Below are 25,291 nucleotides of genomic sequence, written 5' to 3'. Positions count from 1 at the left end.
ATTCAACTTTTCTTTGGATTTAAATTTTTTACAAATTAGATATAAGTTATAAAGCAAACAATGTAGGAAGTTTAAAGAAATTCTACAGCCAATTCTCTTGCAAACAGATTAAATCATAATTTTTTGGTGTATCGGTATCCTTTCATCAAGTACAGAGAATATGATATAGAACTTCAACCTATAAAACGCCTCCAAAAAAAGCAATTTGCCAATATTAAGTGCTAAAATTACACACGCTTTTACTATTATAAATTTAGAAAGAAATTACCCACTAGATAATGTGACAAACTATGATACCACATCACACACACACACACACACACACACACACACACACACACACAAAACCTGCTGATTTGGTTTCAAAAATGTAAAAGAATATTTTAGATGTCAGGGTAAGCTTTAGTTTTTTTCTTTTTTCTAAGTTTGTTTGTTTATTTACTTATTTATTGAGAAAGAGAGAGATGGGAAAAGGTAGAGAGAAAGAAAGAGAGAGACTAAGAGTGAGAGAGAGTGAGAGAGAGAGAATCCCAAGCAGGCTGTCAGCAAAGAGCCTGATACGGGCTCCAACTCAAGGACTGTAAGATCATGACCTAAGCTGAAATCAAGAGTCAGACACTTAACCAACTTGAGGCAGCCAGGTTCCCCTGAGGGTTAGCTTTATAAATGGACTGATTTCAGATATTGATACCAAATTTTAATTTCATTCAAAAAGATATTAATTTGGTAAGCGGGAAAATAAAAAATGGAAACCACATACTAATTTAAAATGCTAATCCCCAATGATAAATTGGTTGCACTGCCAAAGGGTAAGTTTTTAAGTCCAAATAATGGTCATATTTGGAATATTACTTATAAATAATGTGAATTATGACTAGATTCCCCACGCTAGCCTACCAAAGATTTCTTAATCTATAATGGCCATTACTTGCAGCATTATGGAACAAGTCTAAATTCAAAGAAGTACAAGGGCCATGGTCCAAGCACTAAATCAATCCTGGGTAGTATTCTGGTATGAGGAAAAAGACAATTTGGGGCACCATCTCACCAGTTTAATATTTTCCATCAACCTCCTAGTGTCCACCTCTACATCTCAATCTCATTACCCCAATGCTGCTCTAAATGTTCATTGTGGTATATTATCACCCAGAAATCGTTGGTGTGTTCCAATTACCCACTTTTTCTCTCACTTCATACACATTACAGATGTGTAGTTCAATGCTGGTTTTGAGTTCCTCCAGTTATATGTTGAAGAACACAAATTTCAGAGTAACATTAAGGATATGTTGATCTCTTACACCTGTAATGACTAGTCTTCACAACAGAGCATGAAAACACTCCTCAGTGCAGATAATTCAAGCTGTGTTTCCTTGGAAATAAAACACTACCAATCCCTATCCTGCGCCAGGCATATGCTAGGGTGCTGAACCACAGATGCTCAGTTCATCTCTCCTACAGTCCTTAAAACTGATGGTGCTAGAATGCAAAGACATCAAGTTCAGATAGGCTATGCAATTTGCTCAAGATCATTTGACTGGTCAAGTGCTGAGGTTACACTTTCTATCTGCCTGACCTTATAGCCTTAGGGTTTTATCTCTTCCTGCTTCATAGCATGCTACTAAAAAGGACCCACTAAGCTACTTTTATACCAAAATATGGCCATCATTTCAAGATTCTTTAAAAATGTTTATTTAATATACATTTATTGATCTAGGTAAATCTCTAGTTAGTATAATTTCAGTCAGCATAAAAGAAGAAACTTTCAAAATGGTAAAAATCAGGCACTATATGAATGCATGTTTACATGGAGTGTCCCCAACTAAGATACAGTTAGCTGTGCTTAGGCACACTTGGCCCTTTGCTCATCTACACTAATGATTAGGCTCACTGGGTCAACTAGTCAACGTATCTAACACTTCACAGTTTATAAAGTTCTTTGGCACATCATCTCACCTGAAGCTCAGAAGCATCACTTTGAGCCAAATACATTTTACAGAAGAGAAAACAGGTTTGGAGCTTAACCCAAGTCACAGAACTGTAACTGACAGAATGGGTCCCAAGTCTAAACTCTAAATCCTTTGAGTCTTTTTCCTATTAATCTACCCTATCTCTTGTACTCGTAAACCTCAAGTTCTTCAGCCAATGTAATCTCTCTCTCAGACAAATAGCCAACCAGAACAAATCTTGCATGGTGGGTGGATGGCATAGAGCTTCTAGCAAATATTTGTCTGTGGATCATTTGTTAATCAGATATGTACCAACAGGGACCACCTATACCAAATAGTTTTTGCCTACTCCTTTGTTATTTTATAATGTTGTATTTCAATTCAATGAGATTTAGTCCATTTAAAAATATAGTTTTCCTTTAAGTCATGGGCAAATGCATTTTAAATCTATTTTTCAAAAAGTGGACATAGGGGCACCTGGGTGGCTTAGTCAGATTAAGCAGCTGATTTCGGCTCAGGTCATGACCTCATGGCTCCTGAGTTCCAGCCCCGCGTTGGGCTCTGTGCTGACCGCTCGGAGCTTGAAGCCTGTTTTGGCCTCTATGTCTCCCTCTCTCTCTGCCCTGCCCCACCCCCCATGTTTTATCTGTGTCCCTCAAAAATAAATAAACATTAGAAAAAGGGGGGGCTTGCCCTTTAAATAAATAAATAAATAAATATAAAAATTGGGCATAAAGTTGTGATAATAGCCTAAGAGTCAATAATTCAAACAAATCCCTAAATTGGCAGAATTCTAACTGCTGTGAGTAAAACAATCAGTGATTGCTGACCTCTGCTTATACTCCTATTTGCTCAACAGTGAGACACCCTAGTCATTCATTCTTTCACCGAATATACATTAAGCACCTCCTATGCACCTACACTGCACCTACCGTATACAAGGATGTCTGCTAGGTAATGGGAATACAGCTGTGAACAAGAGACAAGGTGCTTGGTCTCAGGGAACTTAAAATCTAGTTGTGGAGACAGACAATAAACAAACATTTACAAAATGCAGTAAATACAATGAAGGAAACAGACTGTTGAGACACAGAACAATAAAGGACATCCAATTTAATAAACATAATAGCAGCTAACATTAACTGAACACTTTAGATAGGGTAGTCAGAGAAAGCCTCTATGAAAAGTGACATTTAAGCCAAGATCAGAAGAATGACAAGGAGCCATCCATTTGATGCCTAGGGAGCAAGGCTTTTTAGGCAGAAGGAATAATCCACACAAGGCCCTGAACGGTCATCAAAAACCTAAAAGGTAGCCAGTAGGGCTGGGCATGGTGAACAAGGAGAAAAAAAATGCAAAAGGCCTCATTATAATTTTATTGCATCCGTATCTTTTATATGAAAAAGAAAATAAAACAGCTCCGATCATTGCTGTCTTTGGTATTACACATCGATTATTGTCTAATATTTTTGACATGGTATTCACATTGTTACCCAGTCCATCCTGTTTCAGTTTAACATGAATGTCTAATATAATGAATGAACTATTCTCGTTTTTCACCCATTTGAGAAAAGACAGAATTATTGACAAATCTGTTTACATACTGAAAAAGAAGTACTGTTTCCAGATACCACCAATTTTTTTTTGTTATTACAAAATAAAATTCAGTATTAAATTAGAATTCTAAGTTTGATATTAACTTAGTTTTTAATATCCTCAGCCTCAAATGGGGGAAACATAGTCCCATAATTCGATATAAAGTTGAGAAGACAAAAAAGTAAATATAAATGTTTTTCATTTAACCATTTTTTCTATACTTGTTCATAATGCAGAATGCTCAGTCTCCATGGGTTTCTTCACCTTTTTGAAATGGAAATCACCTTTTAAGTCACATTCCCTGTACACACACTAGCCTCTCGATTCTGCCTTCCAATTATCTTTTTTCTCATGCTTCAAAGAAATGACAGTTTCCATGCACTGAATCATTTCCTTCTTACTAGATGATTGGCAAAAACATAGACAGGGAAGGTCTATGTCAATCCTGTTAGTATCTAATTTCAGAAGTTAAATCAAACCAGCAATTATTTAACAGCTACAGTGTGTCAAGACCCATCAGTGTAAATGGATGATAGACCAGCAGTAACTTTTTTTTTTTTTTTTTAACGTTTATTTATTTTTGAGTGAGAAAGTGAGTGAGTGAGCAGGGGAGTGGCAGAGACAGAGAGACAGAATCCGAAGCAGGCTCCAGGCTCTAAGCTGTCAGCACAGAGTCTGACACAGGGCTTGAACCCACAAATCGTGAGATCATGACCTGAGCCAAAGTTGGATGCTTAAATGACTGAGCCGCCCAGGTGCCCCTAGACCAGCAGTAACTTCTGACTTGATATCACAGTGAGTACACAAAACATGTACAGTTGAATTAGCCTCTCTTTTGTCCTCTAAATGACTTAATTCTTAGGAGTATGGCTTATAACAAAAGCAGTTCACATCTGAATGTTTACCATGTGCCAGCCACAGTTCTAAGAACACTAAATACATGTATTTAATCCTGAAAACAACCGTAAGCAAGATACTATTACTTTCCTCATTGTAAAGATGAAGAAGGCTAGGCAGAGAAGATAAGGAGTTTTCCAAGGTCACAATACTTACCAGATCTGTTTTGGGTTTTCCTCCAGCCAATTTGGTCCCATTATCTTATAATGTCAGAGGATTAAAAGTATATACTTGAGCTCACTTCAAACCTGAGCTAGCCCTCTTGTTAGCTATGTGACTTTGGGTAACTTACCAAATCTCTGTGAGTCAGATTCATTTATTTATAAAACAAAGGTGACAAAAACATCTACTTCCTTGAGCAACCGTGAAGATTAAATGAATAATATATGTAAACTATTTGGAACAGTGTCTGGCACATAGTATATATAAGAGTTAGCTGTTGGGGCGCCTGGGTGGCTCAGTCGGTTAAGTGTCCGGCTTCAGCTCAGGTCATGATCTCACAGTCTGTGAGTTCGAGCCCCGCGTCAGGCTCTGTGCTGACAGCTCAGAGCCTGGAGCCTGCTGTGGATTCTGTGTCTCCCTCTCTCTCTGCCCCTCTCCTGCTCATGCTCTGTCTCTCTCTGTCTCAAAAATGAATAAAAAACATTAAAAAAAAAAAAAAGAGCTGTTATTATTAACACTACCACCACCACCACCTCCTCCTGGGAATTTAATAAAAGGCTTATTAATCTAGACTACTTAATCTCATAAACATTTGTTTTCTTTTCCTCTAACAGCTCTCATTTCTATTGTTTGATTTACATTGGCTAACAATGAGCTATTTTAAGCAAATAAGCAAGGCATCTTATTCCCTTGCTAATTGTCTAGGTCTAACCACTTCTTCCCTCCTATTTCAGTTGCCTAGGAAGGAATTGGTTGAGGTTAATAGGGTTGTATCATATCCTAAGTAAGTTCATAAGCCACTGTTATATTAAGGTTAAAGCCTAAACTTGTAATATAATAAACACGGGGAAGGGGAGTCTCTTAGTTTTTTAGGCTGCTATAACAAAATACCATAAACTAAGTGGTTTATAAACATCAGGAATTTATGTCTCACAGTTCTGGAGGCTGGGAAATCCAAGATCGAGGCACCAGCAGATTAAGAGTCTGGAGAGAGCTGGCTTCCTCATAGATGGCTGTCTTTTCACCATGACCTCAGATGGTGGAAGGGCTTTCTTTGGCCACTTTTATAAGGGCACTAATGCCATTCATGAGGCCTCCACCTGATCACAATCTAATCACCTTTTGAAAGGTCCACCTCCTACCCACCATCACTTTGGGGGGGGGGGGCGCTTAAGATTTCAATACATGAATTAGGGGAGGGGACACAAATCTATAACAAGGGAAAAAACTACGATTGCACTCCTCTCAGTTTTAACCTCAAAAAAAAAAAAAAACCGGTTTACACTAATAGTGTCATTTAACAATCATAAATCACCAATAATATGTATTCAAATATGAATTGGAATATAGTATTTTAAATTACTGATTTATTGATGATTTACTAGATTTTATAGGCAGACTTAGTCTTTTGTAACAGTTGATAAGCTCAGATAAGTTCAGATACTCTTAGAAATGTCTGATGAAAAAATTGTTTCTAACAAAAACATAAAGCATAGCAAACTTTTACCTTCAAAATTAAAAAGCTTTTTATTTTCATGCAATACCATAAATTTAGGACTCCAGAAATACTACACATGTATAACACAAGTAATTATTAAAGGTTAAAACCACAAAGCGTTTTAATTGTTTCAATGCAAAGGCCATGCTTTAGACTTTTAATACTGGGCACTCAGTATCTATCTAGGATCAGGTCCAAAGTTTACATCCTTGGGTACAAGGTGGATAACACTGTTGAACCTCCCAGCTGCCCAGCTCTAGTCAGCAGTTGACACATTTAATAGATTTAAAAATCCATTCCCAGGAAGTTTAGTCCACCCATGCCCCCCCTTATATTTTAAGCTACGATTATAACAAATGACAGTATAAAGAAATTATACATGTATGTCAACCACCCTTTCATAGCTTTTTTATTTTCTCAGATGACTATATATTAAAAGCCAATTAAATCTCCTTGAGCTTTAGCAGATTGAACACTATGAATGCGAAACGTAATGAAATAAAACAGTATGAGGTTATTGCACATTTGATTATTTTCTTTCCTCAAACATTCTTTTGTAACTGGCCAACTGTTAGGCATCTAAACATGATCAAAGGTACCATTTACTTAAAACCTACTATGTGTTAACCACTAACATATTTCATTCTAACAACTATGAGAAATTAGAATTATCCCCATTGTACACACAATCTGAGACTCTGAGGGATTAAATAATTTGATAGAAGATTACCTAGGTAGCAAGTAAAGGAACAAAGATACAAACAGGTCTATTCCCAAATCCTGTGCCAATGATAACATCAAAGACTCATCTTTGGCTGCAATGCCCAAGTAATGTTATGTTACTACTTAAAACTTAAAAAAATAAAAAAATAATTTACCTCAGACTATGGTAAAATACCATTAACTATTGTTACTATATAGGCCAATGGCTACATTTAGCATCTTAAATTATCTGAAAGTACAGAAATTTTCCTAAAAGACTTTTGCTTAATCAATTAGCAAGATGGACCAATGCTTTCCATAGCCTCCATAAAAATAAACTGGCAGACACTGGCTGCTAACAAGGTACTTTCTAGTTGTTTGCACTTTCTACTTCTACCAGTTGAGTTGTATGCTTCATTACAATCTGGTGTTTGTTCTCAAAAGTTGTTTATAATACCACCCTATTTATAACTAATTTATTTAAATAATATATAAATCAATGAACTGAGTGCAAAAAAAGGTTATTTCTGTGAAAACTGCTGCATGCTTTGGAAAGAACATATGTGATGAACATGTATTCCCTCCCCTTCTGAAACAAATTCCTATTGACTTCTGTATATACAAACATGTATAAAATTGTGTGAAACATTAATAATTTTAAAATGTTTTTAAATATAAAAGATACCATCCTCACACTGCTCTGCAAGTCTTATTTCCCTTTTAAGAAAGCGAAACTAGAAAACTAGAAAAAAACAAAACAAACTAGAAATCTTAGGTGCACATTATTAGTGTCATTTATATAAGAGCATATGAAACTCTGAAAAACTGACCCCATTTAACCCCCCCAAAAGAACCCTGAGCCTGCATAAAAACACAGGTGAATTAATTAAAGCTGTTATATTTATGGTTCCTCACTGAAACTGACTTTTTAAACTAGCCACCCAACTACTTATTTAGAAACTCTCTGAAGCACAGCTGTATCCTGCTAAGCAAATATCTCAGAGTCTCTCTCTACACTAGAATTCACACACTTTACTCAGATTCTCATAGAAATCTGAAGGGTTCTCCTATTTACTATTATTTTATAGAGAACTCAGTGTTAAGTATAGTTACCAAGTTCTCTAGCCCAGAGACCAAAAGCAGTGAAATTAAAAGGAGGCAAGAATAAACATTAACAGCAAAGACTGCTGACAGCAGCAACAATTAAATGAGAATTTAAAAATCAGATCTCACAAAAAAACAAAAAAGGAGACATGATTTAAGTTAGAGGCAAAAACAAAAACAAAAACCCCAAACCCAAAAAGCTCGTAAATTTAAATCTCTCTGTAGGGACTTTCTAGCCCTGTTTTAGAGGTCTGTCCATACATCATGATTAGAGTTGAAAACATTTTTGGCATTTAAAGAGTAAAGTTTCAATTATACAGAGAATTCACTCAGTTTCTTAGACACCGATGTAGAAGCAAATGAATTATTACTGTCATTTAGCTAAGTACTGCCCGTCATGTGCCTTTCCAACTGCAGGTCAAGAAATCCATTCAATGGGTTGTGACAGCAGTTTTTAAAAATAGAAATAGAACAGAAAAGACAAGACCACACTCACAGAGTAAGGGTAAGTACGTTTTGTGAAAGGTTTATTTTTGTATTTCTATACTGTTTGGCAAAGTAAAAGATCCTTTAGGCCATGGGCCTAAAGATCCGTATCATCATGATGAAATATAATCATAATACTAAACTTGCAATTCTATCATTTTTACATCATAATGCTAAAGAAAGCTACAATTTTCAAGAGAAAAAATTTATTCTTATTCTGTTTATTCTTAATGAATAAAGGTATTTATTTTTCCTAGTAATCTGTATCAGCTCATAACTAACATTTTATTGTGTTTGGTACCAGTTTTGGCTAAAATAGAGATGTGTGCAAATATTATTTTTTTAAGCTGCTTACAGCCTTAAAGCAAATTTTAACAACAAAAAACCCCAAAACAAAGAGCTGCTTTTATTTTATTTATTTTGACATGCAATTACTGATCTTGGTGCCATTTTTCCAAAGTCACTAATGTACTCTAAAAATCTCAACTTGGCATTCTACACAAGCAACCTGCTTAGTAACAGTACACTTGCTAATACTTCATGCATACATAGCCGATTTTTTAAAAACAGCCAAACACTTAAAACTAATTTAAACCACTAACTTAAGTATGGCTTTCTCCACTTCTTCCTGGTGCATTTTAAAAGGCACCATTAGCAAAGCCCTATTTTAAAACTAGAAAAGAAAAAGCCTTTGAATACACTTTGAAAAAAATAAGGAAATAATATTTTATTACATCTTTTAAAAAATGAGCATCTCATTTATATGAAGACAAATTACTATTTCAAATCCTAAAGTCTCAACTCTGTCATCTAGTCCACCTCTGTACCAAATACAATAATCCTCTTCCAACAATGTTCCTTGGAATCAAACCCGCATCTAAAAGTCTTCACTCCTAACTACTACTATATTAATAATCTCCTAAACTTGGTCCTTGTCATTAATCAAAAGAAGGTTGATAAATTAGTGTTTAATTCCTTTTAAATCCTTGAAAAACACAGTATACGTTATTCTCATAAATCCTGAAAATACAGGTTTAGAAAGGAAAGGACACATTTAAGGCTCTGGATTGCTTTGCAAACTTTTAGAGTTTGCCTAAAGCACAAAAATCAGCTAATAAAAGCACTAACAGTAATAGAATAGTATTTGTCAACTCAATCTTAAATTTTCTCAGTTTATCAAGTTCTCCAGTTGAAAGTTTGTAAACCGTAAAGTTGAAGTTAGATTGACGTTACCAGAAAAAAAAAAAATTGTGACTCTAAAAAGATGTCAACTATTGTGGCAACGGATACAAATGCTGCTCCTGGTAATTTCATTTTGAGTGACACTAGAGTATCTCTTGAAATTACTACTTTCCAAACACTTCTGAAGAATATATCCTCCCATCTAGATTCTAACTCTGTCTTCCTTGTGCCCTCCTCTACCTCACCTGCTGGAACCTATAACAGAAACAAGTGGGCATATGTAACAAGCAAAGAATTGATCCTGCCAGAGAATTAGGTTAACACTTACAAACCGGGGCACAATAAAATAAAAAAAATTTAAAAAAAAATCCTACTGAAGTAAGTCATTTACCTCGGTCTGGCTTCATTTTCACATCCAATTTCCACCCAAGGTGCTGTGAAATACACTTGTGGGTTCTTTCAACAAGCTCGCCGCTGATCCTGTGGCTACAGCTCCGTTTTCAAAATGCTGAAAGAGACCAAAATAAAATTAATCCAGGCTCTGACACCCAGACCTTGCAAGAAAACTACTGTGAACAGGCCTCTTCCTGGCAACTAACTGCGGTGACAGCAACCCTCGGCAGCTCCGAGAAAAGCAAAACTCTGTGCACGGCCTGCCCCATCTCCTCCGGACCCAGCACCCCTCTTCCCGCCCGTGTGCTCTCCAGGCCAAAGTGTCCTTCCTTGACACAGCGTCTCTGAACCAAAAGAAAGATCTATTTATAACCTGGAGGTACAGGCAAGAAAGAAAAAAAAAAAAACAGGTTCAAGCAACACGAGCTAACTAACCCCTTTGTAAAAAACGCCGCTGGGAACAGAGGCACCTCCGCACTGGCTGGTATAGAAATTCTCCGTCCAGGTGCCCGGGCGCAGGAAACTCTTCACGACCCCTAGCGCCTCGCCAGGAGCCCCGCCCGCCCCCGAAGGGCCTCACCTGTGTAATTACCCTCTGGCTAGCCTTCGTGTGGCAACCGCGGCCAAGTTTACACAATAAGAGGGTCAGAAAGAAATGCGAGTCATCTCCTCGCGCCCAGCCCCCAGCCCCAAACGAACTCTACTGGGCTGTCCCGGGTCGCGCCCCCCCCCCCCCCGCGACCGCCACACGCACCAGACCCCCAACCCTGACTGGCCCGACCTGAGGTGAGCCTGAGGAGGGGTGTTTACAGCTGGGCGCTCGCCCCTGCTCGGCGCAGCCTGCCCACTGCGGGCGCCTTCCGTCCCTCCGCGGCCCCGGATTTCCTTCAGCCTCGCCGCACCGAGCGCCGCGCCAGCCCCTCTTCCCGCCGGAGAGTTGTTTTCATGGCTCCCTCGGCCGACCTCTGCTGACTAACTCTCTCTCCTCACCCGTCCCAAACCCTCCTCCTCTTGGCACTTCTCTACGCCGCTCGCCCAGCGGCTCACATCACACTCCCACCTCAGACCCGAGGCTCCGAGAGGCACAGGGCCGGCGAGAGCGGAACGTGGCGCGCAGCGGCCCCCGGGGCTGCGTTAGAGGACCATGGGGGCCCGAGACGACAAGCCCGACGCAGCTCCCGGGCGCCCTTGTGGCCATCCACCCCCGCCTCAGCCGCCGCCTCGCTTCACTCCCAGCGCTCAGCCCGTCCCCCTGCCCGACTCGCACCCGAGCCCCGCGGCCCCCGGGCTTCGCCCGCCCGTCGCCCCGGCCGGCCCGCTTGCCCTGCGCCTTTGCCAGCTCCTCGCCCGCCCGCTGTCTCTAGCTCTGGCGCCCCAGCTCCCGATCCCCCTCGCTCGCCCAGTTCTTTCTCTGCTGTTTGCCCTGTCAAAACACTGCCCGGGTCACGTGTCCCAACAACAGCCAACCCACCGCTCGTCACTTCCTCCCCGGCGGCCTCCGCGGCTGGCGCCCGGTTGTTATGGCAACACCCCGCACGCCCGGGGCCGCTAGCCCCGCGGCCTGGGTTTCGGTGCAAGTGCCCGACTGCTGCGCGGGCGCGGGGGAACGGCAGCTGCGAAGGGCTGACAGAGCCTGGGAGGCTCGGGAGGCGCGAGGCGCTGCGGCCCCGCTCGGCCCCTGGCCACGCTGAGAGCCGGCTGCCGCGCGTCTGGGACCAGGAATCCGAGCTGCGCTATTAGAACACAGGGTGACTGGGGAGATGTCATCCCGGGCCTGCCCCAGACGTGGAGGATAATTATAGTCTCCTCCTCCTCCAGATGGGATGTTGGCTCTGGGTTGTGACCGAGCCCCAGTGGATTGCAGCACGCGGTGGAACCCGGGTCTAATGTGGCAGGAGAGGGGGCAGCCAGGCGCATCAAGGAGTGAGGAGTTCAAGAGCAAGAAGCCCCTCTCACTCTAGATTTTCCTAAATCCCTAGAGGTTTTAAGTAGAATTCGGAACCCAAGCTCCCAAGATACTCGGTGTGCTAAAAATAACTTTTATAACGTCTAAAACCCTGACTCATGGCAGGAAGACACTTTTGACACCATGTTATTGTTGAGGAGCTGTAATTTTGTTGTCCTATAACAATGTGACATGACATTTCGTGTTGTGATGTGTCATCACTTCAACACAAACAGATGACAAGGATCTGCAGTAATTTAAAAAAAAAAAAAAAAAAAAGCAGTCCTAACAAGGGCTGAAGCTATTAGCTACTCAGTTTATAGACAAAGTACATAGGGGGTTGTGAGCTCAAAACAGACAAAGTACCAAATCTGCAATGCTCTTGCTGTCATATGAAAAGTTTTCTTTTAATGAAATAATTTTGCATTTAAGAATCAAAACCGGAAAGTATTATGGTAAGTCTAAAGGTGATTTATTTTAGGGGCACCTGGGTGGCTCAGTCAGTTAAACATCTGACTCTTGCTTTTGGCTCAGGTCATGTTCCCACCCACTGGTGGGATCAAGCTTCCCATGGGCTCTGTATTGACAGAGCAAAGCCTGCTTAGGATTCTTTCTGCCCCTCCCTTGCACTCTCTCAAAATAAACATTTTTTTTAAATTTTTTTTTTAACGTTTATTTATTTTTGAGACAGAAATAGACAGAGCATGAGCTGGGGAGGGGCAGAGAGAGAGACACACACACAGAATCTGAAACATGCTCCAGGCTCTGAGCTGTCAGCACAGAGCCCGACGCGGGGCTCGAACTCACGGACCGTGAGATCATGACCTGAGCCGAAGTCAGACGCTTAACCAACCAAGCCACCCAGGCGCCCCAAAATAAACATTTTTTAAAAAGGTGATCTACTTTATAGTTTTTGTACTCCTTTGTGGTTTCCAAAGTTTTACAGTATTACTTTTACATCAGAAATTTTTGCATTTTTTTGCCTTACATCAAATACATGAAACTTCAATTAAGAAAAATACTAATTTTCTAGATGTTTTGATATATACAGTAAAATCACATGGACAACTACAATGATTAACCTTAACTCTAAGATTGTATCTAACCAAAACAGGGCAGAACATTCATGAGGGTAACATTTCATTTTCAGGAAAATGTTCTACCATGAAGATGAAACTTCTGGCAAATGGCAACAGTTCCTTAGTCTCTGTAATGGCTACAAATCTTAACTCCTAGTGGACCTGATTCTGATATTAGTGAATACTCTAATATGTAGTTTCCTTTGTGAAGTTTTACTTGTTCTACAAACACCTCTCGATTAACCTTGGTAATGGGAGACAGAAGGAACACTTCCAGATAATCCAAAACCCTAAATTTAGCACAACAGCTGGGACCAGATAACAGCTATTGTAAAAGGCTTAGTAAGTGAACAGATCTGGAAGCCAGATCTGCGATTTAGCTCCTTTTCCTCTGCCTATTTTGCAAAAGGTATGAAGACCAGAAAAAATGTTGAGAGCTGAAGTTGAGAATATTGGATAACATGGAACACAAATTAGAATAATTCTCTTTTCCATAATTCAGTTTTAATAGCACATAAATAAATGATGATATCTGAACATTTCTTAGACTAACTTGAAGATTTTTATTAGGAATCTTAAATCTGTTTAACAATCGGAGATCTTTATGTCAAAGAGTACTTAAAAGTGTTATTTTTGACCCATTCTTCAAGTTGTTTCATTCACTTAACACACATTTACTGAACACTCATTATTTGCTAGGCACATCCTAGTCTCAGAATAAAAGGTGATGAAAAACAGGGTCTCTTTTCTTATGGAGCTTACAATATTGACTATGGCATAGCTTTGGTCAAGTCACATTCGAGAGCCTTTTTTCACCTGTAAAAATGAAGCATTTTAACTCTCACAGAACGTAATTTCTTTCCTTTGTAAAGCAATTCTATTATTGTAGAAAACATATCCAGAATGGTTGGAAATAAGGACCCTCCCACAATGGCAACTCTAAGTGTTCGTGATAAATGTGTTTGCACTTTGGGGCACCCAAGCAAAACAAACATCTCTGGTTTCTACTTGGTGAGGGGTAAGGGTCAGCAAAGCAAGGAAGTCAAAACAGCTGACAGAAATCTTCCCCTTTTTCTATCTGATTTGCTCTCCATTTTGCTTTCCCCTAGTGTTCCAAAGACGTATAATTTCAAAAAAAAAAAAAAAAAAATCATTCTTCAGCAAGGACGTAATCCCCTCAACTTTTACAGGTTTTGTTGAAGTAGTATGTAACAAAACCGTATTTAATGGAGATCTCTATTAGTTCTTTCACTGAGGTGTTGAGGATAACTGGTTTGCCCATTTTATTAATACAGGGCTGTTACTTTACCAAGGTCATGGAATGAGTCCAGGGTACCCGAATGAGCTCTACCAAAGTAGAGATGGGCACCCTTTTCTTCTTGTATCTCTAGCACTAAGCAGAGGACCTGGCACAGAATACATGTCAAACTTTATATTAACCAATAAAATTTTCGTTTACATGCCCCAAAACTGTACCCCGAATAGTGATTGACATTTTCTCTCTAGTAGGTTAAAGCTAGAGCGTTGGGAAATCAGTTAGTTGCACAAACTTCACATGTGAAGGAGAGGTTTTTCACTGTCCTTGATGTACTGTCCCGTAATAGTAGGAATGTCCTGGTTTGAACTGTGCCCCCCAAAATATTATGTTGAATTCCTAATCCCTGTACTTGTGAATGTGACCTTGTTTGGAAATAGGGCCTTGCAGATATAATCAAGTTAAGCCCAGGTCATAATGGATTCAAGTGGGCCCCTAAATCCAACTACTAGTTTCCTAATAAAGTGAGAGCAATTTGAAGACAGAGGAGACAGGGAAGGTGGCCATGTGACAGAGACAGGAATGATACAGCCACAAGCCTAAAGAATGCAAAAGATTGCCTGGAGCTACCAAACTTTATCAAGAAACAAGTGAGGATTTTCCTCCCGAGAATTCAGAGGGAGTATGGCACTGCCAATACCTTGATTTTGCCCGTCCCACTTTCAGAACCATGAGAGAATAATTATCATTGTTTTAAGGCACTCAACTTTGTTGTATTTTGTTACTGTAGCCTTAGGGAACTTATCTAGAACTCTAACAATATTGTTTTAATTTTTTTCTTGGCTTGTAAGTTGTATTGCTGATATTGCAAGTTTTCTAAAGTTCCAGGCTCCGAATGGTCACCTAAATATGGACATCTTCAATTCTGTAATAATTACAGTAAATCACTTGCAAATGTGAAAAAAAACTCTCAAGTGTGGAAGAACAACTTTGACCATAGATAAAGGATGATCATGACTAAGTGGTTGAGAATCATGAATTGAAAATACACTATTTTAAATATGGTGAAAGGCCAATCTGTTTCATCATAAAATAATGAACAGTACAATTAACATGTAGATAAAGCTAGTCTTGCATTATAAGTAAAAAAAAAAAAAAATCGAATTGTGTACTTTTAGTTCTTGAAATAACAAGAGGAAAGGCAAGCTATCTTTTCAGAAAGCTAACTTGTTTCCAATGGTTCACTTAAATTCATTGCAGTTCATTTCTTTCTAAGGGAAAAAGATTGTGGAGTTGTTGCTAAGGTATTGTTTCTAATAAACAATCCTCCACCTTCCCTTAAATTGACTGGCTGGTTTGCTTTTTTTTTTTTTTTTTTTTTTTTTTTTGAGGCTCCTGTTTGTCTACCTTCTATGACCACAAGTATAAGGAAATGAAAAGTGATTCTACTTCCTGTCTGCAGAAGTGACTGTAGTACTTAGAAATACAAAAGCATCTAAATTTCAAGCCATGGAAACCCTTAATCAGATTTGCTAAGCTGCTAGAAGTCTGAGTCATAGAGTTTTAAGATCTTTTGAAAAGTTAGTAATTGTTCATTTTTGTAACAGTAACTGTGCTTAGCAGTTCACAGATATTATACATTTGATCCTGTTACCACCTTCTTATCTCATGGATTAGCAAACAGGCTCAGAGAGGTAACTTTCCCAAAGCTATAGCTACTAAGTAGAAGGAGTCTACTTCCTTTAATGAGCTCATTTAATGTCTTTAACATTATGAAGTTAAATTATTCCAAAATTTTCAAATGGGAAAACTAAGGCTCAGGAACACTGAAAATGGTTGCACATTTATAATGTCAACTGGTTTATATAAACTTAGGCTCAATGCTTTGAGGTACAAGTTCTAAATAAAATGGTTCTGTTTTTGTTTTGTTTTTGTTTTTTAAACTTTTTTTAACGTTTATTTATTTTTGAGACAGAGAGAGAGCATGAACAGGGGTGTGGCAGAGAGAGGGAGACACAGAATCTGAAACAGGCTCCAGGCTCTGAGCTGTCAGCACAGAGCCCGACGCAGGGCTCGAACTCACGAATCGTGAGATCATGACCTGAGCCAAAGTCAGACGCTTAACCGACCAAGCCACCCAGGCACCCCTGTTTTTGTTTTTTACATATAAACTCCAAAGAGCAAATAGCCACCAAGTTAATAACAGTAGCTAACTTTTCTTGAACACTTAAGTGGTAAGCACAATTGAGAACTCTATAAGGATTAGTTTGTTTAATCCCCATGACATCCCTGTGAAGTATTATTATCCCTATTTTAAAATTAAATAAATAGGAAAAGGGAAGTTAATAACATGCCCAAGGTGAAGCAATTAGGAAGTGGCACGGCCAAGATTCACACTCAGAACAGGACTTTGGAGACTAAGTTCTTAACCACCAACTGGTATTGGTCCCCTTTAGTTTGGTTTTCCACCCCAACCCTGTACTTTAATGCCACTGAGCTCTCGCCATTTCCCCATCATGCATCCCTCCCCAGTTCCTAAACCTTTCTGGACTTTGAAGGCCCAAGTCCTACCTTATCATGTGTTCTCAAGCCCACACTCAAGTGTTTTCTCTGAACGCCTATTTTTACTCTTAAAACTACATTTTATCTTTTAAGGGCAGAAATCAAACGTGACCTCAAATTCCCTTATATTTCTTATGTTGAATAGCACCAGACTGGGCACAAAGACTCAAGTAATTTTTCAAGACCTAAAAGCCATCACTATTCTCTAGAACTGTTCCAGCCAGTCAGTAGCCACTAGCCACCTGTGGCTACTGAGTACTTCAAATGTGGCTGGTGAAACTGAGAAACACAATTTTTAATTTTAATTAATTTAAATGGAATGATGGGTTCTTGGTTTCAATAATAGAAAACTATGTCTGGAAAAAGTTGAGTATGTGAATCTACTTTTTCCAACCGTAAATTTTAGGGTATCTAAATACAGATCAATTATTTCTATTGTAAGTTTAGCACCCAAACTCAAAGTGTAAAACATACACCAGATTTCAAAAGACTTAGTGATAAAAATGAATGTAAAATATCTCTATTAATACTTTTACAATATTGACATGTTGAAATGATCCTATTTTAGATTAGGTTTCTTTTTAAATTTTTTAAATATGGGTACTGAACGTAAAGCTACATGTGTAGCTCACGTAATATTTTTATTAGGACTGCTTTATGACAGAAGACATTTGAAATCAGCTCTCCTCCTAACCAAGTGATGCCTTTCGAGGGGTGCAAATTTTGAGATAAGGGAATTTGCTGTTTGCTCCAGTCCTGTCAAGAAGAGTTCCATGCATCCTAACGGACCTGGAGTGCACCACAACATGGTAAGAATGTACCTTAGATTTGGTAGGAATAGCAGTGAAATTTCCTTTAAAGCACATGTTGGATTCAGTTGAGTTTCCACAGAAGTTCTTTTTTGCCGCATGCCTCTCAGAGGCTCACACACAGAACTACCTTAACCCAAACAGTGTGAACTATTTTCAGAAGTAGTGATGGGTGGACTTCTCTAAACAGTTCAACTCTCCATGAGCTGGTAGTGCCATTAAGTCTGTTGTAAGTAAAATTACTGATCCTTTTCCTCTCTTCATCAGAATATATTAGTTCATTGCATTCTAATGATAATTCTACTGATAGTGCTTTTGATACTTAAAAAAAAAAAGGAATCCATACCATTTAACTCAAAAAGTAGATATAAACAACAATAATCTCTATTTCAAAATGTGCATAGTAAAGTAAATGATTAGATATTTCAGGGAAAAAAAATTGGAAGCAGAGTCTGTAAGAAAAATCTTTTCTTAGGTTCTATTATCTTAGGTTAAGAAAAAAAAAGTTTTCTAAGACTGCACAGAAATAATGCAGAAAACCCCAACTCTTTTTTACAAATGGAAAAACACATAATTGAAACTAAATCTTCACATATACCGGATAGAGCAATCTGTAATGTATTTTTAGTAAATCAAACTTCTGCTGCTTCTATCAGAACCCCAAAAGCTCAGTTCAGCATAAGGAGAATTCTAGAAGTGATTCTTTATTTGCCTATTGTGTATATCTCAATAATTTCATACTGCCATGCTTCAGAGAGACAGGAACATTAGCTGCCTCTTTATTCTAAATTGCACAGGCAAAATTATGTACTTGTAACTCAGTGTAATTGGTCTTTATTTCCAAAATGTCATTCTTGTCTAACATAAGTGTAATCCAATTCAGCATTCACTGAACTTTGTATGCCAAATACTTTGCTGGGCCCCTAGAAAGACAAAGGCCAGAAAAGCTAGTACTGACCCCTCAAAAAATTTATTAATCTAAAAAGAAGATAGCCATGTAAATAAATAACTACAGCTTAGTTTTATTACAGGAAAAAAAAATTCATGCATAAAGAACACAGCTCAAAAAGAAAAAAAAAAAATCACTTCTCTCTAGGAGAAGGAATTGCTCAAGAAGGAAAGAACGTATTAGCCATGTTTTATAAGATGAAGAGGAGCTCATTGGACAGGCAAAATAGGGTGGGATGGAGATGAAGGAAATTGTTCCCAACAGATGAAGCACAGCATGTCACTGAAGCATGACAGAACACACTTTGTTCAAGATGCCCTATTAGAAGGTCAGATTTAAGAAAGTTAAATGCAAATGATTAGGTACAGCATTAGACAAAGCCCCTTTTTTAAAACAACTAACCCCAGTTCTTCATCACCCCCTCTCCCCCCCGCTCCCCTCCAAGTTCCATGCCTTTCCCATATAACTGCAGTCTCTCTCAGTAATAGGTCAGAATACATTTCCCAGATCCTGGTTCAGCCATGTGACTTGCTTTGAGGAAAAGAATGAGGCTAAAATGGTGGTTTTGAGCTAGACCTTAAGAGGCCTTGGCTGTTTGCTCTCTTGTACCTCTGCCATTAACATGAGAAACACTTGCCAGGGCTACCCTACTGGTCCCTGGAAGATGAGACAAGTGGAATGAACTCTAACCACCTTTCCTGACCCACAGATCAACCCAGCTTTGATTAGCAAAACCCCCACAACCAACCCATATATCCACATCCCCGAGTATAAATTGTTTTATACAACTGGAGTCATTTGTTTTGCAGCATTATTGCAGCAATAGCAAACCAATGTAGCCATAACAGTGAACTTGGATTTTATCATGTGAATGACAGAAAACTATAAACAATTTTAACAGATAACTAAATTGTTTCAGAAACAATTGGCTTCAGCAGCAAAGTGGAGGACAGAGATGGAAAGAGGATGGTGGGAGAGGTAGTGGCAAAGAAGTTATTTTAATGGGCCAACCCCAAGAGTATGCAGATCTGAACCAAGGCAATGGCAGTGGAAATGGAGTAGAAAAGACAGACTGGAGAGAGATTTAAAAGGGAGAATTGATAGAAAAAAAGAGAAGGGAGCATTTTTGTCTCCACTACTCCATCCCAACCTGGCTTGGAATAGTTGGTGGATCAACAGGTACTAGTAGGAAATACAAAACAAAGATCAGATTGGCCACTGAGTGCTGGGGTAGGGGTAGGAAATAGGAGTATTTAGTTTTAGATACATGATGCCTGAAAAACCTGTAAGCATCTAGACAAACATTCTGAAGGTAAAGATTCTGCTCTGGAGATTGGGGATGAGGTCTCATCTAGGTATATATTACTCAGAAACCATTAGCATACAAATGGTGGCTTCTCCATGGGTGCAGATGGAGAGATGATGGCTTAAGAGAAGGATAGGTGCTCAGATGTTGGCTGTTGCAGGGAAGTCAAAAGAAGGGGCGCCTGGGTGGCGCAGTCGGTTAAGCGTCCGACTTCAGCCAGGTCACGATCTCGCGGTCCGTGAGTTCGAGCCCCGCGTCGGGCTCTGGGCTGATGGCTCGGAGCCTGGAGCCTGTTTCCGATTCTGTGTCTCCCTCTCTCTCTGCCCCTCCCCCGTTCATGCTCTGTCTCTCTCTGTCCCAAAAAAAAAAAAAAAAAAAAAAAAAAAAAAAAAAAAAAAAACAAAAACAAAAGAAGGACTGAGAAATATTCTTTTGATTTCTCTATCCTGTTACCCCTAAGAGAAAAACTCTTTTTACAAATGGACAGAGGTAGCCTGGGCCCCATTGAACTCACGGTGTATTCAATAACCCACAACTGGGAAATTCACAGTGTAGTTGCTTTGAATCAGATCACTACTTTGCACCAGGTCAGGGCAGCATAATTCTGAGAACAGTCAACAGATTTACCCTGAACACCTATTTTGGGAATTCAATATCATCTGTACTATATCCCAAAAAGGCCATTATCCATGATCTCATGAAGTGCACTGGCAAAATCCAACATGCAGAGATCTCACCAAAATTGTTTTTCTGAGAGTAATGCACTTCAGAAACATTTTCTGATTTATAGGCATGACACATATGAAAAACCAAGAAAATAAATTCTCCCAGCTCTTAAGTGCCCGTGTACTCAATTTCTCTTCAGTGTGCTCTATGCATGACATTTTCCTCCCAATAAGTTATGGGTTATTTCTGTCTCTTCATCAGGATACACTGTGATGATTCTAGGAAACATGCCAGGTATTGATGGCTTGTCTGGCAAATGATATCCACACAGCAAAGATATGGCAACATGAATATAAAATAAAACCAGTATGGCTGTTTGGATTGTTAGTTATTTATACAGGACAGACCCTGGCTGTGGCTTTTAATAGGAAAGTAGTTCTAGGCCATGCAAGAGAACTCAAAGTACCCTCCTCTTTTGTGGCCTTCTTTTTTTTTATTTTTTATTTTTTTTGCCATGTAACCCTACTCTCCTGGCCACAAGTGATTGAATCAGGGTAATACCTGACCTGAAGAAAACACTCTATAGGCTGGCAAGTGGCCTGTGAAGTAGTTTAGTCCTAGAGAACTCAGCCCAGAAGGAATACAATATATCAGCTAGTGAGTAGCTAATCATACTCTTTAGATGGTGGTGGTAGAAGGGTAGTCATGTACTTGAGGCATACAGAGTTAGTTACAGCTGGAGCAGAGAGCAGACACAGAGGATTCCCTAACAGTGAGCAATCGAAAATTGAGTAAGAGACACCCAGTTCTGAAAGAGCATTAAGTGCTCTTAAGCCAAGGACTACAAGTAGACTGCTGGGGGTGTTTCTAGTCCCAAGTGATGGGAATGATGGTCCAATTTTCTGTGAAGCCTGGCTATGTTTTCCGAGATTTTGTTGTTGTTGCTGTCTTTCATGGTTCTGTAAATCTTTCCAATAAACCCTTATAACAAAGGCAACCTGAACATCCCTAATAGTTGAAACTCGAAAGTATCTCATACAATTTTATATTACTTCCAAATTATGAGTGAAAAATGTCAAAATACAGGGGTGCCTGGGTGGCTCAGTGGGCTAAGCGTCTGACTTAGCTTCAGGTCATGATCTTACTGTTTGTGAGTTAGAGCCCCACATCGGGCTCCGTGCTGACAGCTCAGAGCCTGGAGCCTGCTTCACATTCTGTGTCTCCCTCTCTCCCTGCCCCTCTCCTACTTGTGCTTTTGCTCACTCTCAAAAATAAACAAACCTTTAAAACAAACAAAAAAATATTTTAAAAATGTCAAAATACATTAATGAATTAGATTCCCTACAGATGTCAATCATTCAATCAACAATATGTAGTAATTACCTGCTATGTGCCAGACATGAACTAGCATTAGGAATTTAATAGTGAACAAGATTGACATGACTCCTGACTGTATGGTGCTATGGTCTAGCCTGGAATACTTAGACTGCTTGGCTCTTAACATGTACTATATGGACAGGTCTAAACTTAATAGGTCTCAGAAGCTTGTGATCTACATTTTCTTTGAATATTCATGGTTTTCTAAATATATCACATTGACAAGGGTGTGGCATATGCTAACACTTTAGGGATACAACATTTATATTAGAATAAAGTTTAGTTCAGAGGTTTTAAAGATTTACTGTATTTGGAAACGAAGCAAATGATAGAAAATGGGGCTAACAAAACTTTAAACTATTAAGTAGAACATGGCCACTGAGTAGAGCCAGAAGGATAGTAACAAGATGAGGCTTGCAGAAATCAACAGAAAAGAATAAGGTGATGACATTTATATGCCAGCGTTTTGCAACAGTGGTAATGTGCCACCTACAAATGAAAGTGAGCCCCCGAAGTAAAAAGGCCATTTTTCTTCGTCCTCAGTAAAAGATAAACTGAAAATTAATGGCATGGATTGCCCAAGATAACAAGGCTAACAAAGATATCGGTGATTCATTAACCCAGATTGAAGAAAAATGGAGAAGATGGAATCTGGTGCTTGGTGAAATTGAAATGTCAAGAAATGGACATTGATACATCCTGCTGGGAACTCAATAGTCAGGCAAAAATTTTTAATGCTTTATTTCTTAGATCACCTAAAATTAAGAGTAAATATATTTCCAGTGAAGGTAAGATGGTCCAGTGAGAGTGGAGAATTTTGGGAACACTGTTAAGGTCTTCAAAGTTTCTCAGATTCTCTAGCTATTATTTTATTTGGAGTATCAGAGGACTGATGCTCTTTATATTCTACCATTCACATTTTTTCAGGCTGTCTCTTCAAGATTCCCAAATCCCTGAACACCTGAACTTGTACTTGCTGTAAGAGATAGTCTGATTGCTATAGTACTGCTATGGAGATTATCTCTTAGTGTCTTCAATTCAATGGATTGCAGTTTCAATGCCTGCAGTTCTTTAAGGAAAGAACACAGATGACTTTAGAAATTATAGATGGCATAACTACAGCTACCAAAGATAATTTTAATTACCTCAAAATTTTATTTACCTAATTTTATACAAATTTGAAAATTAATAAAAGTGGATATTATGGAAAATATCAAGTATAAAATGGAGTTGAGAACAGGTAGAGAACCAGACTAGACCAATCATCATCTAAGAAATACAATAGCCAGGGCGCCTGGGTGGCTCAGTCAGTTAAGCGTCCGACTCAGTTTCAGCTCAGGTCAGACGTCACTGTTTGTGGGCTTGAACCCTGCATTGGCCATTGTGCTGGCAGTGTGGAGCCTGCTTGGGATTCTCACTCTCCCTCTCTCTCTTTCAAAATAAATAAACTTAAAAAAAAAAAAAAAAAAAAAAAGCAATAGAATAGCCAAAGATCTACTCCTAAAGAGTTACCAGACCCAGAAGACTTCACAAGTTTACATGAGAATTCTACAAAACCATCGAAGAACAGATGATTTCTTTGTTATACAAGCTTCCCAAAGCGCAAAAAAAAAAAAAAAAAAAAAAAAAGATAAAAAAGCTTCACATTTCATTCTGAGACCAACATAATCCTGATAACAAACCAAAATGGTAAGTACTGTCTCTGTCTCCCCTTCAAAAAAAAAAAAAAACACAAACCCACAAGAAACAACTCACTTTTATAAACATAGAAGCAAAAATCCCAAATACAGTATCAGCTCAGAATATGGTAGTGTGGTAAAGGAATATATTACATCACGACTAAGAGAATTTATTGTAGGAATACACAACTGCTTCAAAATAATGAAGTCTATTTTTTTAGAACATTAAAAAAAAAGTTTATTTAACTTTAGAGCAAGAAAGAGCAGGGGAGGGGCAGGGAAAGAAAGAGAAACCCAAACAGGCTCCCATCTGTCAGGCCAAAACTCAAAACAGGGCTCAATCTCACTAACCCTGAGATCATGACCTGAGCCAAAAATCAAAAGTCAGACACTCAACCAACTGAGCCACCCAGGAGCCCCTATGAAGTCTATTAATACAAATCACCACACTATCCATTTAAAGGAAATAGAAACCAAATGATCATCTTAGGCTGAAGAGTACACTTGACAAAATTTAATTCCATCCCTATCAAAATGTCAAAGAAATCTGAGAGTAAAACTTCCTTATAGAGAATTCTACGTAACACTATAGCAAGCATCATACCTAATCGTGAAACATTGAAAGCAAGAATTTCCTTGAAAGTAAAAAAACAAGAATACTTCCACCACTACTATTCACTATTTAAGGTTTTAGTTAACACACACTGAAACAGGAAGAAACCTAAAATACAAGTCAATGGAAAAGAGGAAACAAAACCTATTTCAGAAGTTATGGTTAAACTATTAGAACTAATGAGGAAATTCAATATAAGATCAATATTTGAAAAATTAATAGTTTCTAATACTCCAACAATAGCCAGTTAGAGAATATTAGGGGAAGGAGATCCATTCACAATAGCAACAAAACCATCACATCACTTAGAAGTAAATCTAATGAGGGGCGCCTGGTTGGCTCAGTCGGTTGTGCATCCGACTTCAGCTCAGGTCATGATCTCGCAGTTTGTGAGTTCGAGCCCTGCGTCGGGTTCTGTGCTGACAGCTCGGATCCTGGGGCCTTCTTCAGATTCTGTGTCTCCCTCTCTCTCTGCCCTTCCCCCACTTGTGCTCTGTCTCTGTCTCTCAAAAATGAATGTAAAAAAAAAAAATTAAAAAAAAGAAGTAAACCTAATGAAAAATGTTAAAGACTTACATGGAAAAAAACAATGACAGAAAAGAAGACAAAATAGCTAGAGAGACAGACAATGTTTCCTGGATAGGAAACCCCAGTGTTTTGAAGAGAAGGTTTTTCAATCTACAAAATCAATGCAATCTCAATCAAAATCTCCAAAAAAATTTTAAATGGAATATGTTGATTACAAAAGTTTACATGCAACACTAGAATGACACAACACAGTGAAATGCTTACACGAACAGCACATGAAAACTATTAACTAATGAATGGCCTCTTCAAGGCTTGCTTTTCATGCTCACATAATAAAAGATAGTAGCTGGGATGACTCTGTGACTCGGTTAAGTGACTGACTCCTGATTTCAGCTCTGGCTCAGGTCATGATCTCATGGTTGTGAGATTGAGTTCCATGTCAAGCTCCACGCTGGGAGTGGAGCTTAAGATTCTCTCTCTCTTCCTCTGCCTCTGGAATGGTCTTTCCCTCTCTCAATCTCTCACTCTCTCTCAAAAAGAAGAGGAAACAAGAGGAA

At 38.8% G+C, this 25,291-nt stretch overlaps 1 protein-coding gene across 5 annotated transcripts in view; it reads right to left on the bottom strand.

The window, feature by feature from the left end:
- ATOSA (atos homolog A) overlaps window positions 1-25,291 on the bottom strand; it is a 119,162-nt gene that overhangs the window by 78,279 nt on the left and 15,592 nt on the right. The window contains exons 1-2 of one of the 5 annotated variants that reach the window (XM_058737695.1): window positions 11,438-11,551; window positions 9,965-10,081 (exon numbers count right to left, since the gene is read on the bottom strand). In XM_058737695.1, the coding sequence (XP_058593678.1) occupies window positions 9,965-9,980 (16 nt within the window). In that variant the 5' untranslated portion in view covers window positions 9,981-10,081; window positions 11,438-11,551. Of the gene's footprint in view, window positions 1-9,964; window positions 10,082-10,401; window positions 10,690-10,747; window positions 11,070-11,233; window positions 11,347-11,437; window positions 11,552-25,291 lie in introns of those variants that run through there. The other 4 variants (XM_058737694.1, XM_058737692.1, XM_058737691.1 and 1 more) reach the window with 4 other exon arrangements.

This window comes from Neofelis nebulosa, chromosome 7 (assembly GCF_028018385.1).
Source record: "Neofelis nebulosa isolate mNeoNeb1 chromosome 7, mNeoNeb1.pri, whole genome shotgun sequence".
Classification (NCBI taxonomy): domain Eukaryota; kingdom Metazoa; phylum Chordata; class Mammalia; order Carnivora; family Felidae; genus Neofelis; species Neofelis nebulosa.
Note: the sequence above shows the minus strand (reverse complement) of the source record. Positions and strands in the feature narration are given on the sequence as shown.